This window comes from Thyridium curvatum (genome assembly GCF_004353045.1).
Source record: "Thyridium curvatum strain D216 chromosome Unknown NODE_17_length_530222_cov_84.051745, whole genome shotgun sequence".
NCBI classification, from domain to species: domain Eukaryota; kingdom Fungi; phylum Ascomycota; class Sordariomycetes; order Thyridiales; family Thyridiaceae; genus Thyridium; species Thyridium curvatum.
The window spans coordinates 400,802-415,832 of record NW_022156772.1 but is presented as its reverse complement, the minus strand read 5'-3'; the positions used below and the strand labels follow the sequence as shown (position 1 = coordinate 415,832).

General features: G+C 57.3%; 5 protein-coding genes across 5 annotated transcripts; 3 read left to right on the top strand and 2 right to left on the bottom strand.

Annotated features, from left to right (window-relative positions):
• Positions 1 to 51: 51 nt before the first annotated feature.
• On the top strand, positions 52 to 1,933 carry E0L32_003850 (uncharacterized protein; the record flags this gene model as incomplete). Its single annotated transcript, XM_031138195.1, has 3 exons — positions 52 to 171; positions 531 to 732; positions 783 to 1,933. 3 exons carry the CDS (start codon positions 52 to 54, stop codon positions 1,931 to 1,933), a joined length of 1,473 nt encoding a protein of 490 aa, XP_030998267.1.
• Positions 1,934 to 2,817: 884 nt separating this feature from the next.
• Positions 2,818 to 4,225, bottom strand: E0L32_003849 (uncharacterized protein; the record flags this gene model as incomplete). The annotated part of the gene is made up of 5 exons (XM_031138194.1): positions 2,818 to 3,243; positions 3,460 to 3,777; positions 3,860 to 3,986; positions 4,050 to 4,087; positions 4,184 to 4,225. The coding sequence occupies 5 exons, from the start codon at positions 4,223 to 4,225 to the stop codon at positions 2,818 to 2,820; spliced, it is 951 nt and encodes a 316-aa protein (XP_030998266.1).
• A 782-nt stretch (positions 4,226 to 5,007) lies between these two features.
• E0L32_003848 (uncharacterized protein) lies at positions 5,008 to 6,126 on the bottom strand (the record flags this gene model as incomplete). The annotated part of the gene is made up of 2 exons (XM_031138192.1): positions 5,008 to 5,786; positions 5,856 to 6,126. 2 exons carry the CDS (start codon positions 6,124 to 6,126, stop codon positions 5,008 to 5,010), a joined length of 1,050 nt encoding a protein of 349 aa, XP_030998265.1.
• A 741-nt stretch (positions 6,127 to 6,867) lies between these two features.
• On the top strand, positions 6,868 to 8,247 carry E0L32_003847 (uncharacterized protein; the record flags this gene model as incomplete). The annotated part of the gene is made up of 1 exon (XM_031138191.1): positions 6,868 to 8,247. The coding sequence occupies one exon, from the start codon at positions 6,868 to 6,870 to the stop codon at positions 8,245 to 8,247; it is 1,380 nt and encodes a 459-aa protein (XP_030998264.1).
• Positions 8,248 to 10,952: 2,705 nt separating this feature from the next.
• On the top strand, positions 10,953 to 14,093 carry E0L32_003846 (uncharacterized protein; the record flags this gene model as incomplete). The annotated part of the gene is made up of 1 exon (XM_031138190.1): positions 10,953 to 14,093. The coding sequence occupies one exon, from the start codon at positions 10,953 to 10,955 to the stop codon at positions 14,091 to 14,093; it is 3,141 nt and encodes a 1,046-aa protein (XP_030998263.1).
• Positions 14,094 to 15,031: the final 938 nt, after the last annotated feature.

Genomic DNA, 15,031 nt, shown 5'->3' with positions numbered 1-15,031 from the left:
GGAGCCATCGCTAACACATGACGCCACTTCCTCCGCACAGCTACCTTCACGATGTCGATCCCCGTCCTGCGAGGCACCGCGCGTGCCTTTCGAGCAACATCGCGATGCTCCAGCATCCAGTCGTGCCTGAGGAGGAATGTTTCATCCACCGCTACTGAGAGCCAACAGAGGGTATGGTGATGTTGCAGCCCCTCGCGCGCGGAGGGCGCATATCCGGATATCTAGCTGACATTGGATTCCCCCCAGCTCCTCACAGCACATCTGCAGCAGGCCGACCCTGTCATGTTTGATATCATCGAAAAGGTCTGCTCAGTCTACTGTTTTCAGATTGGTTCTTCCAAGTGCCTTTAAAGGCTTCTTGACTGCGCAATGGTTCTGCGGAGGAAGTGTGCTGACCTGGCCTGTGGCGTCCGCATGTAGGAGAAACAAAGGCAGAAGGAGTTTATCAACCTCATTCCCTCGGAGAACTTTACCTCACAGGCCGTTCTGGATGCACTGGGTAGCCCCATGCAAAGTAAGTCACATCCTAGAGCATTATCACAGGCAAGGCCTGGGTGGATAAGGAAGAAACCCGAGTCTCACATGATACCGCAGACAAGTACTCCGAAGGGTACCCCGGTGCGAGATACTATGGCGGCAATGAGTTTATCGACCATTCAGAAAGGCTGTGTCAGCAGCGCGCCCTCGAGACCTTTGGTCTCGACGAGAAGCAATGGGGCGTTAATGTCCAGGGTCAGTACCTTTTGACTCGGATCGCCAGCGTCGTGCTAACAGAGAACCAGCTCTCTCCGGCGCCCCCGCGAACCTCTACGTTTACTCCGCCCTGATGGATGTCCACGATCGGCTCATGGGCCTCGACCTCCCCCATGGCGGCCACTTGTCACACGGCTACCAGACTCCCACCAAGAAGATCTCGTTCATCTCCAAGTACTTTGAGACGCTGCCGTACCGGCTTGATGAGACGACGGGCACTATCGACTATGATGCTCTGGAGAAACTGGCCGTTCTGTACCGGCCCAAGATCATCATTGCCGGTGCCAGTGCGTACAGCCGCCTCATCGACTACCAGCGCATGCGCGAGATCTGCGACAAGGTCAACGCCTACCTCGTGTCCGACATGGCCCACATCTCGGGCCTGGTTGCCGCCAAGGTCATGCCCAGCCCCTTTGCCTACTCTGATATTGTTACCACCACCTCTCACAAGTCTCTTCGTGGACCTCGAGGCTCCATGATCTTCTTCCGCCGGGGCGTCCGCCGCGTCAACCCCAAGACCAAGGTCGAGGAGATGTACAACCTCGAGAACCCCATCAACACGTCCGTCTTCCCCGGCCACCAGGGTGGTCCGCACAACCACACCATTGCCGCCCTGTCGGTCGCGCTGAAGCAGGCCCAGACGCCCGAGTTCCGCGAGTACCAGGTGCAGGTCTTGGCCAACGCCAAGGCGCTCGCCAAGCGCCTCAGCGAGGAGAAGGGCAAGGGCGGCCTGGGCTACAAGCTCGTCTCGGGCGGCACCGACAACCACCTGATGCTCGTCGACCTCAAGCCCCAGGGCATCGACGGCGGGCGCGTCGAGCGCGTGCTCGAGCTCGTCGGCGTCGCGGCCAACAAGAACACGGTGCCCGGCGACCGCTCGGCCCTGGTCCCGGGCGGCCTGCGCATGGGCACGCCCGCCATGACGACGCGCGGCTTCAACGAGGAGGACTTTGCGCGCGTGGGCGACATTGTCGACCGCGCCGTCAGCATCGCCGTGCGCGTCGACAAGGCCGCGCGCAAGGCGGCCGAGGACAAGGGCGAGAAGAGCCCCGGCAAGCTCAAGCTGTTCCTCGACTACCTCGGCTCCGGCGAGAACGACCCCGAGATCGTGCAGCTGCGGAGCGAGGTCGCCGACTGGGTGAGCACGTACCCGCTGCCCTGGGACGGTGCTCAGCCTTGAAACCGATTTGTGGTAGGAATGGAGTGGCGGATGCATCGTCCGGTGACAATCCAAGGAGATGAGCCGGGAGAGCGGGGGTGGGCGTGCGTCGTGATCATAAAAGTGAAGATAGAACCAAGGGGGGAGGAAGCTCCAGAGTGCCTGCCTACCTACTTGTTAGGGTCGGAAGGTCAGGCTGAATCTATCTACATGCGCCTCGAGTGAAGTGTGAGTAGCATTGAGAAAGCGGGAGGAGCCTCTTTTTCCGACACTTCTTCGCTCTTAACCTGCGTTGAATATGTTTTTGTCATGATTGCACCTGGGCGGAGAGGGCGAGATACGGTAGTCTTCAACATGTACTGACTGGTCTTCGCCTCGGAAAGCCAAATCAAAGGCCAAATAACAAAATAAAACAAGAGAAAGATTTGGTGTCACAGTGTGTATGAATTGTGATCTTTGGACTTTGCTTTCGAACCTGCCATCAATATTTGTTCGACTCGAGGATACTCGGATTCTGGTGGACAGGAACCTCGACTGGGAACATCAATCTCGAGGCAAGCCACATCAATGTATATATACCAGGCACCACTTGACCAACAAGATACGTTTTGCAAGTATGTTTATTTTTTTCCGAGTCTGGCATCAGCTGGGTGCTGCTACCTTCGCATCATCTAGCCAGCCATGCACCTGAATCAAACGCAAAGCCTTTCTTGCCCATGATGAAGAAATTTTTTGGCATCTCCCATTCATCTACCATTCCATGAGTTCAAAAGACCAATTAACGAGACAAGCATTTCCTTTATGCGCCCGCCACCATGGAACCGGTCAGTCAGAGTCCTTTCGTCATGCTATCCTCCCTTCCCATGCTCCGCCACAACACGCTCGAGGCTCCTCCCGCTCACCCTCTATGCCCTGGACATGACACCCCAGGCACGGATGATGTTGTCGGTGTAGCCGGCGAACAGGGTCTGGCCGTCAGCGGACCAGGCCAGGGAGACACACTCGGGCTCGCGGCTCTTCTTGCCGACAGCAGGGAACTCGGGCTTCAGCTCGTCGACCTTGCTCTTCTTCTCGAGGTCGAAGATGATGATGGAGGAGGCGGTGGCAGCGCACAGCCAGTACCGGTTGGGGGAGAAGACGAGGGCGTGGATCTCGTCGTTGGCGTTCAGGGAGTAGAGGTGCTTGGACTCGTTGAGATCCCAGAGCATGGTGGTACCGTCCTTGCCGCCGGAGGCGCAGAGGGATCCATCGGGGGAGATGGTGACGGTGTTGATGTAGCCGGTGTGGCCGATGTGGTCGGTCTGCAGCTTGCAGGTCGACAGCTCCCAAACCTAGACGAGACGCAGAGTCAGCCCATCGTGTTGCCATACGTTATGTTTCCAACTTGCAGATCGTCGTGGGGAAATGGGTCAAAAATCAGTGCACGGTGAATGTTGGTCTCATGGCCTGCCGAAACAGGCTCTGAAGTAGCAAATACTTTTGAAATGGCAAAGCATCATGTGGATGGAGGGCCCAGGAAAGAGTTCCCCGCAGAGCATCTCACGTACCTTGACGAGCTTGTCCCAGCCGGAGGAGACAATGACGGGGTTCTGGGGGTTGGGCGAGAAGCGGACGCAGGAAACCCACTCGGTGTGGCCCTTATCGCTAATAGTGTACTTGCAGTCGCCGAGAGTGTTCCACAGCTTGATCGTCCGGTCGCGGGAGCCAGAGACAATCTGGCGGTTGTCGGCGGAGAAGGAGACGGAGAGGACGTCGTTGGTGTGGCCGACGAAGCGGCGGGTGGTGGTACCGGTGGCAAGCTCCCAGAGGCGGAGAGTCTTGTCCCACGAGGCCGAAAGAGCGTAAGCGCCGTCGGACGAGATGACCTGCCAATTATCATCAGCCTCAATTGCCTCCTCAAAAATCCCTGGCCACGCCAAGATGCCAGGGAGAACGAAAACAACATACACAGTCGGAGACGATGTGAGAGTGACCGTGGAGCGATCGCTTCGGGTAACCGTACTGGGTCTCGTCGCGGGTCAGGTTCCAGATGATCAGGGTCTTGTCGCGGCTGGCGGACAGAAGCATGTTGGGGCTGTATCGATGTCAGTATCCTGCACCAGATGATATCCTGCGGTAGTCGTCGAGGGAGTCGTACTTCTCCATGGAGGTAGCCAAGCTGGTGACCCAGCCGTTCTGTTGCAAAGTCAGTCCATCGGCTTCTTCATTCGTCGGCAGCGTCGCCGAGCCGTGTGCCCTTCAGGTGAAGGGGGAAAAAGGATGAGAACTTACGTGGCCCTCGAGGGTGCCCTTGAGAATCAGCTGCTCAGCCATTCTGGGAGTCTGCTGCGTGAGGCGCGGTAGGTGAAGTTCAAAGGGGTGGTGGGAAGGAATGAACTTGGTGGGAGAGCCTCGTCTTCGTCGTCGTCGAAATTTGTCCAGGCCCAAAAGCGACAGGTACTTGAAATTCCGAGAATTTTTTGTGCGGCTTCTCAATTAGGGTCGCAGGCGAGAACCTCTACCATGTGGGGTTACAGCCAATGAGGTAAGCGCAAATCACGCGTGACCCACTCTAGCATTCCATGGGTCAATTAAGATGCTGGCACTGGCAGCCAGCTGCGCGTAGAGCTGAAGAGAATCTCGCCTAGAGACTGTCAATAGTCTACATTTGTCTCTGAATGGCTGCTACTACAAATTAAGACCAGTGGATAGCATGTCACGAGGCAATGCGTGCCGTAGCTGTACTAGGAAGAACCTGCTGATCCGAAAGCAATTCTCTACTGAAAGACTCTATTCGCCGCTGGGTATATCATTCCAATACCATCAAGATAGATAAACACAGAAAAGGTGACCCCTGACTCCTCGCTGATGCAAACATCTCCTAAGATACAAAGCGGCACGCCGTGCCACTATGCCATTCTGTGACTCCCCCTTCCTTGTAGAGCATGTTTGCTTTGTTCCTCTGAGCGGCCATATGCAGTTGACCGATCTCTTGATGGCCAGTCCACCAGAGATGCAATCTTGCGGACCCTGAAAAAAACCAATCCCAAAACACTCGCCCTCTGAAGCCAAGTGCTCATGCCGCTTCGGGCAATGCTGAGAGCCCTCGACTTCCCCTAGCTCTTGCCCACCATACCCTCACGCGCACTCCTCTTGCCTCCCCTCGAGATCTCCCGCCGGTAAAAGGCCCTCTCCGCATTGACAATCATACTATGATCAGCGATTTCCAGGCGGGACGTCCCGGCGTCCGCCATGGCCCTGGGCTTCGACTTGCCGGACTCGTCCATCAGTTCGCGCATCGCCGCCTCCCACAGGTCGTAGCGCTCCTTGCTCTGCGGGTTGCGCACCGCCGTCGCACGCACCTCCTTAAGGGCGTTGATCTTGCTCGCCCGGACGAGGCCGCGCAGGGCCTCCTCCGCCTGCTTCGCCTCTCGCGCCGCGGCCTCCCGGACCCTCTTGGGGTCTCCGCGGGGCCCTTCGACGGCGAGGTGGTCGAGCCTACCGCCTGTCTTGACGGGCGTCCCGTCGTCGTACCGTAGGCCGGTGCCGCGCACTGTGACCGAGTCGACGTCGATGGGCGTCGCCCTATACGTATGTATGCTGGGGAAGTCGGGAAACCCCTTGGGGATGTACGCGCGGGATTCCTTCTCCATCCTACCGCTCAGCTCGTCTCCTATCAGAGGCAGCTCTGGTGCGGCGCCGGGGTATTCGGCCAGAGGGTTGAAGTACGTCGGCCTGAGCTTGGATTTCGCGACGGGATTCCGCAGGTGCGGCTTCAAAGCCGATGTGCACAGGTTAAACCGTGCAAGAGAGAGGTCGAAGTCGGCGGGACTGGGCTGTGCACGGCGCGCCGTATGTGCTAGTAATTTGGTGTCTTCTATCAATGATTGTAGGTCTGCAAGCGTGTTCGTTAGTCAAACGGCACTACAGCCAGGCCCAATAGTAGGAAATGAGGATTCCTTACATGTCTCCGTCATTGCAGTAAAGCTCTCTAGAGCCTCAGGCGATGCTGTGTCAAAGCCGACATGCTCGAGGGCGAGCGTGATGGATCGCCGCAGGCCGGCGCGAGCCTGCTCGTCTTGTGACGGTGGTTTTGTATGTGCAGGGTCCTCTGAAGCCGCCTGCACTACGATTCCTGAGCCGCCGGCACGAGAAAACCCAGTCCTCTGCCGCTTTCGAGGTGCCGCGTAATCTTCGGGAGCCAGCGAGGCTCGCTTCATTGGTGAGGTCGCCATGATGTCCGCCGCGAGCTGAGGCGACGCGCGCTACTGTGATGACTTCACCGCCGTGTATCTCGAGGCATCTGTATCGGATTTGCGTTGAGGCCAGGTCGCGTCGATTTGAAGGTCGAGTTTGGATATTGCTGAGGATGGTCTGGGGTAGATAGTGTCGTGATGCTAGCATGCTGGCAGAGCGCTTGGCCAAATGACTAGTGAGGGAGGTGCTGCCTTAGTGGCCCGTGCGCGTGTTGCTTTTTAGCGTCCCAAGCCTTTTAATCTCAACGTCAGTTGGTACCTAATTACCTACCTACCTATAGTTACTAACTTTGGCGGAGCCTCACACACTCGCCATCTCCACCGCACGGCAACATAGAAGCTTGACCAGGACCACATGGACTGATTTCGAGGGACAACACACCACGGCACGAGTTTAGACACAATAAGGAAGTCCGAAAAAGGCTCCATCAACGCCATTGATACCATGTATGACATGGTATCACAGGGCGTTTTGGCAGGGCCACCCGTTCTGCCTGTCACTATCTATCACCGACCGCAGATAAGGAGAACCCACGTGGGGAAAAGCTAGAAAAGCCATGGATGGAGCTGAATCATGTAGCACTGGCGGTGAGCGCGGAATCTGACTTGATCCTTGACGTGCTTCTTCGCTGCAGTCAGCCCTCTGCGGCACTTTACACCGAATTGTCCTAGGCTCGCTCAGTCTCATTCCCACGGCCTGTGCCTCTCCACGCCAGGAAGATGCACAAGCTCAGCGAGCTCAAGGCGGGCGAGTACCGCACGGCCGGTCTCAAGATGCTCAAGCTGACCGAGCCCCTGGATCAGTTTCCGGTAGAGATTCTAGACCTGGGCGACAGCCTCGAGGTCCTGGATCTCTCAGGCACAGGTCTGGCCGCGCTGCCCGTGGAGATTGGCAGCCGGTTGCCCAAGCTCCGGATCGCCTTCTTCTCAAACTGCAGCTTCGCAGAGTTCCCCAAGGAGCTGGCGTCCTGCCCCAGCCTAGAGATCGTCGCTTTCCGCAGCAACGACATGACCAGCATACCCGAGGGTGCGCTGCCGCCTCAGCTACGGTGGCTTATCTTGACCGACAACCAGCTCGAATCCCTGCCGGCGAGCATCGGTCGCTGCAGCCAACTGCAAAAGTGCATGCTCGCCGGCAACCAGTTGCAGTCGTTGCCTGACGAGATGGCCAACTGCCAAAAGTTGGGACTGCTGCGACTGTCCTCCAACTGTTTCGAGCAGCTGCCAGAGTGGTTGTTCGACATGCCTGAGCTAGCTTTTCTCTCGTTCGCTGGCAATCCTTGCTCGACGGGCCAGCCGGCGAGTGTCACGGGCAACGCCCATTCTCATGCCGAGCTGTGCAAGGTCAAATGGGCACGCCTGGATATTCAGGACACGCTAGGGGAAGGTGCCTCTGGTGTCATATCCAGAGCCACTCGGCGGTTTTCCAGCGGCGCCGAGGACGAACAGGTAGCCGTCAAGCTCTTCAGGGGGGCCCTGACCAGCGACGGCTCGCCCATCGACGAGATGCGCGCATGCATCGCCGCAGGCTCCCATAAGAACTTGATCGGCGTCCTGGGCAATGTCGACGAACACCCGGATGAAGCTGTCAATGGGTTCCAGGGAGGCCTGGTGATGCGCCTGATCCCTCCTCACTACCAAGTCCTGGGCCGGCCGCCGTCCTTCGAGACCTGCACCAGGGACACCTTTGTGCCAGGCGCGGCCTTGTCTGTCGCTGCTGCGATCGAGATCCTCGAGGCCCTCGCCTCGGCGGCAGAGCACCTTCACGCGAGGGGCATAGCCCACGGCGACTTGTATGCACACAACATCCTCACCTGCGAGGGGTCACCAACACTCCTGGGCGATTTCGGAGCGGCTACTGTCTACGGACTGGACGCACCCTTTGCCCAGCGCCTGGAGAAGCTCGAGGTGCTGGCGTTTTCGCACCTTGTCGAGGATGTTCTAGGGCTGATCGCGTCGGGGTCTTCCCCGAGCGACGGTGGAAATGTGACAACGCCCAAACTTAAATTGCTGCATGCAGCATGCTCAAATAGGCGAGTCCAAGAGCGCCCCTCGTTTGCCAAAATCCACCAGGATATACTAGACCTCATGCACCCATGAGACACACACCCGCCCCTTGCCATCGATCGGGGCACTCCAAGCCCTAACGATGATGACCCCCACCTATCTGGGGTCGGTCAACATTCAAGATCTACTCTTCCCTTTGGGAGCTCGGTGTGTCAGTAGATCGAGTAGCTGCAGTCTCTCTGTGATCATCGATGAGATCGGCGAACAGGACCTTCTCGGTGCGATCAGCGCTCACGAGGAGGCATGGTACAGATTTAGAGACGGAGGATAACTAGAATAGGAAAATGCCGTGCCTCACACTCTCACCTCACTCCCAGGGTCAATGCCATCACCAATTAGAGCATTTCTTGCTGCTGCACACATATGGAACCTGTTATAGCTATGCAGGATGAGCCCACGAGACGCGGATGTCCAGGGTTGTAGTGGTTGTCCTACTGACCTGAACAACCCCTGACCTGCGAGTTTCCAGAGGTTAGTCGGTGTTGGTCCGACTGAGGAATACTTCAATGGCTACTGGATGCATGAATACGATGATTCTAGGGCTAACACATCCGTTGCCCTCGGTGCCTCGCTAGTCTTGCAGAATGCATATTCGCCAGATGTCCTGCGGTGCAGGCCGGGGAAGCAAGGAGGTCTTCCGGACCAGAGCCTATTTCCGGCAGAGTCGTATTGTCTAACAAGGTACTTTGAGCAGTACCCGGCAACTGAGACATTGTCTGTTGTTTGCCTCTGGCTCGAGTGTGCATCCCGCGATAATGGACATCTCTTGAGAACCGCATGCTCTAGGAAGATCTATTCTCCTCCGATCGTAATTGTTTTTCTTCAACTTATGCAGCTTGTTTCGAATGCGGGCAGACGCGCATGCAGCACGCACCCGCTGACTGACCGCATCTCACTTGACAGGCTTCACTGAAGTACACTAGTCCGGAGGGCCCAGCCCGCCGCGATTTCCTGCAACTGGCCCATCGTGAAACCTTCTCGGCAAAAGAAATTCCGTCGTGTTTGTTCGCCGGGACTTCTTGCGGACGGACCATTGTTACCGAGTTTCGCCGTCTCTCCCGGGTAGGTTCTTCATCTGCCCTGCTCGGACCGAAATATTTACTTAGTCCAAACCGTGTTATAATTAGAGCTGAGGTGTCACAGGACGCAGAAAGCCTCGTAGACTCGAAGTTACATTTGTAATGTTGAATTACTATCCCCAGACTTGGCTTTCTTCTCTGCGTTCTCCCCGCCTCTCTTGGGAGACGGAACAAAGAAAAGAGGGTCTCTACCCGTATCGGTTCGCATAGAAATACAAGTAGATCTATATATATATGTTGTGTGTGTGCGTGTCTGCGTGTGTGGTTATGTGCGAATCTCGAGTCTGCAGGTTGATGTCGTTTTCCGAGCCACAACGTCATACTAGCCGGCATGATCGTAATTGTGTCAGTCCGGCTTACTCTGCAGCAACTCTCTGGTATGGTGTGCGGCCAAGTAATCAAGGTTGGCAAACATGCGACAAGTGTTTGCCTTCTGTGAAACTCGGCGTGTCAGCATCGGAACGACAGCAAGTCTTCTCGCCGTCTTCTTGCCCGATGCAAATTAATCCATGGATGGATGGATGGATTGGTGCACTCGTACAGGCGGCGCTTCGATATCCATGGGTGGATGGGTGCATGCAATAGGTGACTCGATAACCCCCAAAATTCCAGGGTCTAGCTCTACTTGTAGGGCTTCGGGGCTCAGGTCTCAGGCTACCGCATTTTAGCTGCCGAGAAACCCCACCACCACGGCCGCCCCTTTCCCGTCCAGCAAACGAGCTAAAATCCCCCGCCTCCAAGTCACAAATCATAACTCCAGAAAATGACGATAAATGTGCAGAGCGTGCATCGCTCTGCCGGGAGGTCATCCACCCTCCACAGCAAGGAATGATATGATCATCAAAGTAATAATCGCCGGGAGCCGGAGGCCGATGCCCAGCTTGCGTCAACCAGACCGACACGTGCTCCAGGCATGACTGCCTGATGCTACAAGTACTTGTACATGTACTCTGCCGTGCCCTGCCGATCTCTGCCAACAACCCAAAGCCCGCACCGCCAACCACCGTGCAAGCCCACCCCACACACTCTCTTCCTCTCTCCGATGCCCAGCTCGGATTGGAACTTTTACAACTCTCTCAACCTCCATCAGCCCTCTGATTTCCCATCCTGAGCTGCAGGGCCCCGCCTTGTCACCTCTCGTCTCAGATTCTTCCATTCCTACTGCTTCGGGCAGGTCTTGAGTCGGCCATTCCTCCGTCGGCCTCTGTCCAGTTGTTGGTCCTGTGCTGCACTGCAGCCCACAAACTGCAGAAACACCACATCACGCAGTGTAGCATCACTTTTTGGTTTTTCTGCTGCTTGGTCTTCCTCGGCCAGCTATTTGCCAGGCGGCTTTTGTCCTCCTGCACCCGGTTATCTTCTTAAGAATACGGTCTGGTCCGAACTCGATCATCTCGTGCCCGGCTCGGCGACCATTTGCCTTACTATGCGCATACTTTAACCGGCAGCAAGCATCGCCATGTAGTACACGCAGCAAGCAGCCGCCGTTTCTTATCCCCTTTGTCTCGTGATCTCTTGGCTTCTTGGCCCACAACCGGCCCTCTTCTGGAAACCGAGTGAAATAAAACCTGTTGCATCCCCTCATCACACTTGCTCGAGCAGTGGGAGCAACAAAGGCCGAAGTGAGCAACGGACAGCGACCAGTGTACCGCGGATGCCATGGCCGCCAAGTTCCCCATTGACCAGAGCGTCCTCCCGCACCTGCGGACACGCAAGGCGTTGCTAGTGTTGGACCTTCAAAACGACTTTTTGAGGCTCGACGGGGCCCTGGCTCTGGAGGAACCCGAGGAGCTCATCAAGGAGACCCTGGATGTGGTCAAGGCTTTTCGCCAGTCCGGTGCTGGGGAAGTCATATGGGTCCGGAGCGAGTTCCAGGAGCACCGCCCAGCTGGCGGCGACCAGGTCGTCGTCAGCGACAGTGCCATCCTGCCATCGCGCTCGGCCTACTCCCGCGGCCGCAGACGGACGTCTGATCCGCCGCCCGACGAGGCCGACGGCGACGACGAGGCCTTTCTGAGCGCCGGAAACGCGGACAAGCCCAAGTGCGTCCGCCCAGGGACTCCCGGCAGCGAGCTGGTCTCCGAGGTCCTCGCTGTCGTCGAGGAGAGCGGCGACATGGTTCTCACCAAGAGCCACTACTCTGCCTTTGACTCCACACAGCTGCTGATGCGCCTGCGCACCCGCCTCGCTACCGAGCTCTACATCTGCGGCGCCCTGACCAACATCAGCATCTTCGCCACCGCCGTGGACGCAGGCCGCCACGGTCTGGCCGTCACGCTGGTCGAGGACTGCTGCGGCCGTCGGAGCGGGGTGCGACACCACAATGCCCTGCAGAAGCTGGCGCAGCTGGTCGGCTCCGAGACCACCACGGGCGCCGAGCTCATTGCCACACTATCGCCCAAGGCATCGGCGCGAATATCGGCTCCGGATAGGAAAGGGCCCGTTCCGCGCAAGGTAGGGAGCAGCCCCCTTCGACCTGGGGACGGCAACAGCGGCGGCGGTGGCGGCAGGAGTCTACCCGTACGTAACAAGATTCAGTCTCTCGAGGAGGAAGTCAGCTCCTCCTCAAAACCCGGTTCTGCTCCGCCTAGTTCGGAACTAAAAGCTGCAGCTCCCTCACACGTCGCCTCTTCGAAGCAGCCGCTGGTATCCCCATCGGTTCAACCCCTGGTAGCAGCAGACGCGCCGTCGCCGGCGCCCCTCCCCGTCCTTGACGGTCCCGCCGCGGCACCCAGCGCGAAACCTGTTCTTCCGGATTCCACAGCCGCGCCGGCCCAACGATCAGGCGATGCGGACGGCAAGTCGGAACTGCCGGCGGCGGCGAAGCAGGCTCGAGACGGCGAAAAAGGAGTGAATCCCAAAGATGCCGCTAGAAGCTCATCAAAGGGTAAAGCGGAGCAGCTGAAACAGCGTGTTGGAGACGCCGCGAGCACCGGCGCCAAAAACACAAATCCGCACGCCACACCAACAGGGACACCAGTGGTTGAAAAGCCTTCGAAGCAGCCTGCTCTGGATTCATCGAACCCCAAGAGTGGTGATGCACGGCAGCAAAGTGCGGACCCTTCAGACATCACGACAACAGGAGACCACGACCGTGACGAAGACACGAGCGACGACGAAGATGCCACTATCGCCAAAATGAAGGTGTCGCCGAAACAACCGACCGCGAGCGAGCCGCTCTGCGAGGGGGACACGATCATCTATCACAATGTCCTCCAGCCGTCTATCGAAGAGGGTATGTTTGAGCGCCTACGGGATGAGGTCTCCTGGATGCGCATGTCACACCAAGGTGGAGAGGTACCGCGCCTCGTCTGCGTCCAGGGCGCGATAGATAAAGATGGCAGTATGCCTGTCTACCGACACCCGGCCGACGAGTCGCCACCTTTGCTCCCATTCAGCCCGTCCGTCGTGGAGATCAAAGGCGAGATCGAAGAGCTGATCGGCCACCCTCTAAACCACGTCCTGATACAATTTTACCGCAGCGGCAACGACTACATATCGGAGCACAGTGACAAGACCTTGGATATCGTCAAGGATTCTTACATCTGCAACGTGAGTCTCGGCGCCGAGAGGACGATGGTCTTCCGGACTAAGAGGGTAGATAAGGACCCCTCTCGGAAGACTGCCGATGCCGAGGTGAAAGCAGAGACGGCACGAGAAGCGAAGGAAGCGCCTGCCGCACCATCCTCCAACGACAGCAAGAAGCGCCAGACCGTCCGTGCCCAGCTCCCGCACAATTCTCTCTGTCGTATGGGCCTCAAGACCAATATGCGCTGGCTGCACGCCATCCGGCAGGACAAACGGGCTGACCGCGACAAGACGGAGGCCGAGCTGGCTTTTGCGGGCGGCCGCATCAGCCTAACCTTCCGGCACATCGGAACGTTCCTCAACAGCAACAATACACTCATATGGGGCCAAGGCGGCACCGTGAAGGAGCAGAAGGATGCCAGGCCCGTCGTCAACGGGCAGACGCCCGAGGCTGTCAAGATGCTACAGTGTTTTGGGCGGGAGAACCAAAGCTCCGACTTTGACTGGGGTGAGACGTATGGCGGCGGCTTCGACGTGCTTCACATCAGCAACGCGCCTCGGTTCTTCAGCAGCAGCGACCCCGTGGTCAACATGCGGATCCAGCTGATGCTGGCGGAATACGGCATCGCATTTGCCAAGGGCAGCATGGGCCCGGCCCGTGCTACCCGTCACGACCAAGAGGGCGGAGCGGCCAGCGCGGACGACGTGGCAGTCAAGTTCATCGACAACGACGCCGAGCACTCTACGGTGGAAGGCCAGCTCGCCATCATGCTGTACCTGGATGCCCTGCACGGCGCGGCGCAGTACCAGCAGGCAGGGCACCTGTTGGCCAAGAGGCTGACACGATTCCAGCGGGCGATTGCCCTACTGGATAAGTGGAGGGGTGTCGCCGCATGCGCTGCTGCTGCGGACCACAACACGGCGGTGAAGGAGGAGGAGGCCGCCGATGAGAAGGCGAAGAAGCCGGAGGAGAAGAAGCAGAAGAAGCGCAAGAACCCGCTCAGGCCGCTGGCGAGCGAGCTGCTCCTGTGGGACGGCTACGCGTCCGAGACGGAAGACGACTTCATCGCGGGCGGGGAGGACGCCACGCTGGCGGACTTTGCGCTGTGGCCGGTCCTGCACGACATGGAGCGGGCGTGCGGCGGGCAGGACGCCTTCGTCTCCGACCTGGCTGGCCTGGGCTGTGAGGACCTGGTCAAGTACTACAAGGTGCTCAAGGGGAGGCGCTGTGTGATGCATGTCCTCAAGACGCAGGGGGGCGCTAGCTCGTGATGAGGCTTTTTGGACAACGGGGTTTTTGCATTCTGCGATTTGGACTAATGGATGGATTGACATGATGTTGAACGATGCTATCTAGACGGGGGACTTTTCACTTGATCACATCATGGTTGGTTTCTTTGTCTTTGGGTATCATAGAGTCTTGGTAATTGGATAATGAAGCTACGATGGGCACAGAACCGCTCTGTATGTGTCTCCTGTTTGTAGCGACGTAAAAAAGGGAAAAAGAAAAGAAACGATGATCTGGTTAGGCGTGGAGTCTTCAATGTGTTGGTTTGCTCTGGTGTGTATAGCACGATATCATTGCATATCATCCCTGCGAAAGGGGGTCGTTGTGATCATGTTCCTTCATATATCTGAACCCTGAGCGGTGCTCTCAACAGCAGCAGTCTGGCCGTCCCCATATTCCTTCTTGACTCTTGGTGTATACAAGAAACAACGCATATCCCAGGAGTCGTTGTCATGTTCGAGAGCTTGGGGCCGCATGTACGGCAACCAGCATTTCTTCTCCTGCGAGGGGGCGAACGGCACGGCGCGCGTGCGTCAGAGACATTCATAGATAGATTAATGAGGTCTAAAATTGGGGGCAATGTAAAAACGTCGAGGGCTTGTGTCGTCAGGCACCACCTTGCTATTAACCCTGAGCTGTACAGATGTACATCTCAGCAATTAATAAAGGGGGACGGGGCAAGTACCCGGCCAGCCAATGTCTTTGGATTTGTGCGGATAAGCAATGTTTTCCCCTGTTTTGAGACAAACCAGGCTGGTCTCATCGTGCCGAGATGGAAGTGAAATATTAAGTTTGCCAAGTTGAGACGTTTTTTTGTTAGATGGACTGATCAGAAGCAAGTGTGTATATATGTGATACAGGCTGGTGAACGATCCCAGCTACGCCCCTGATGAGGAGACGTTCATGGCCAGTTGGTCAGTTT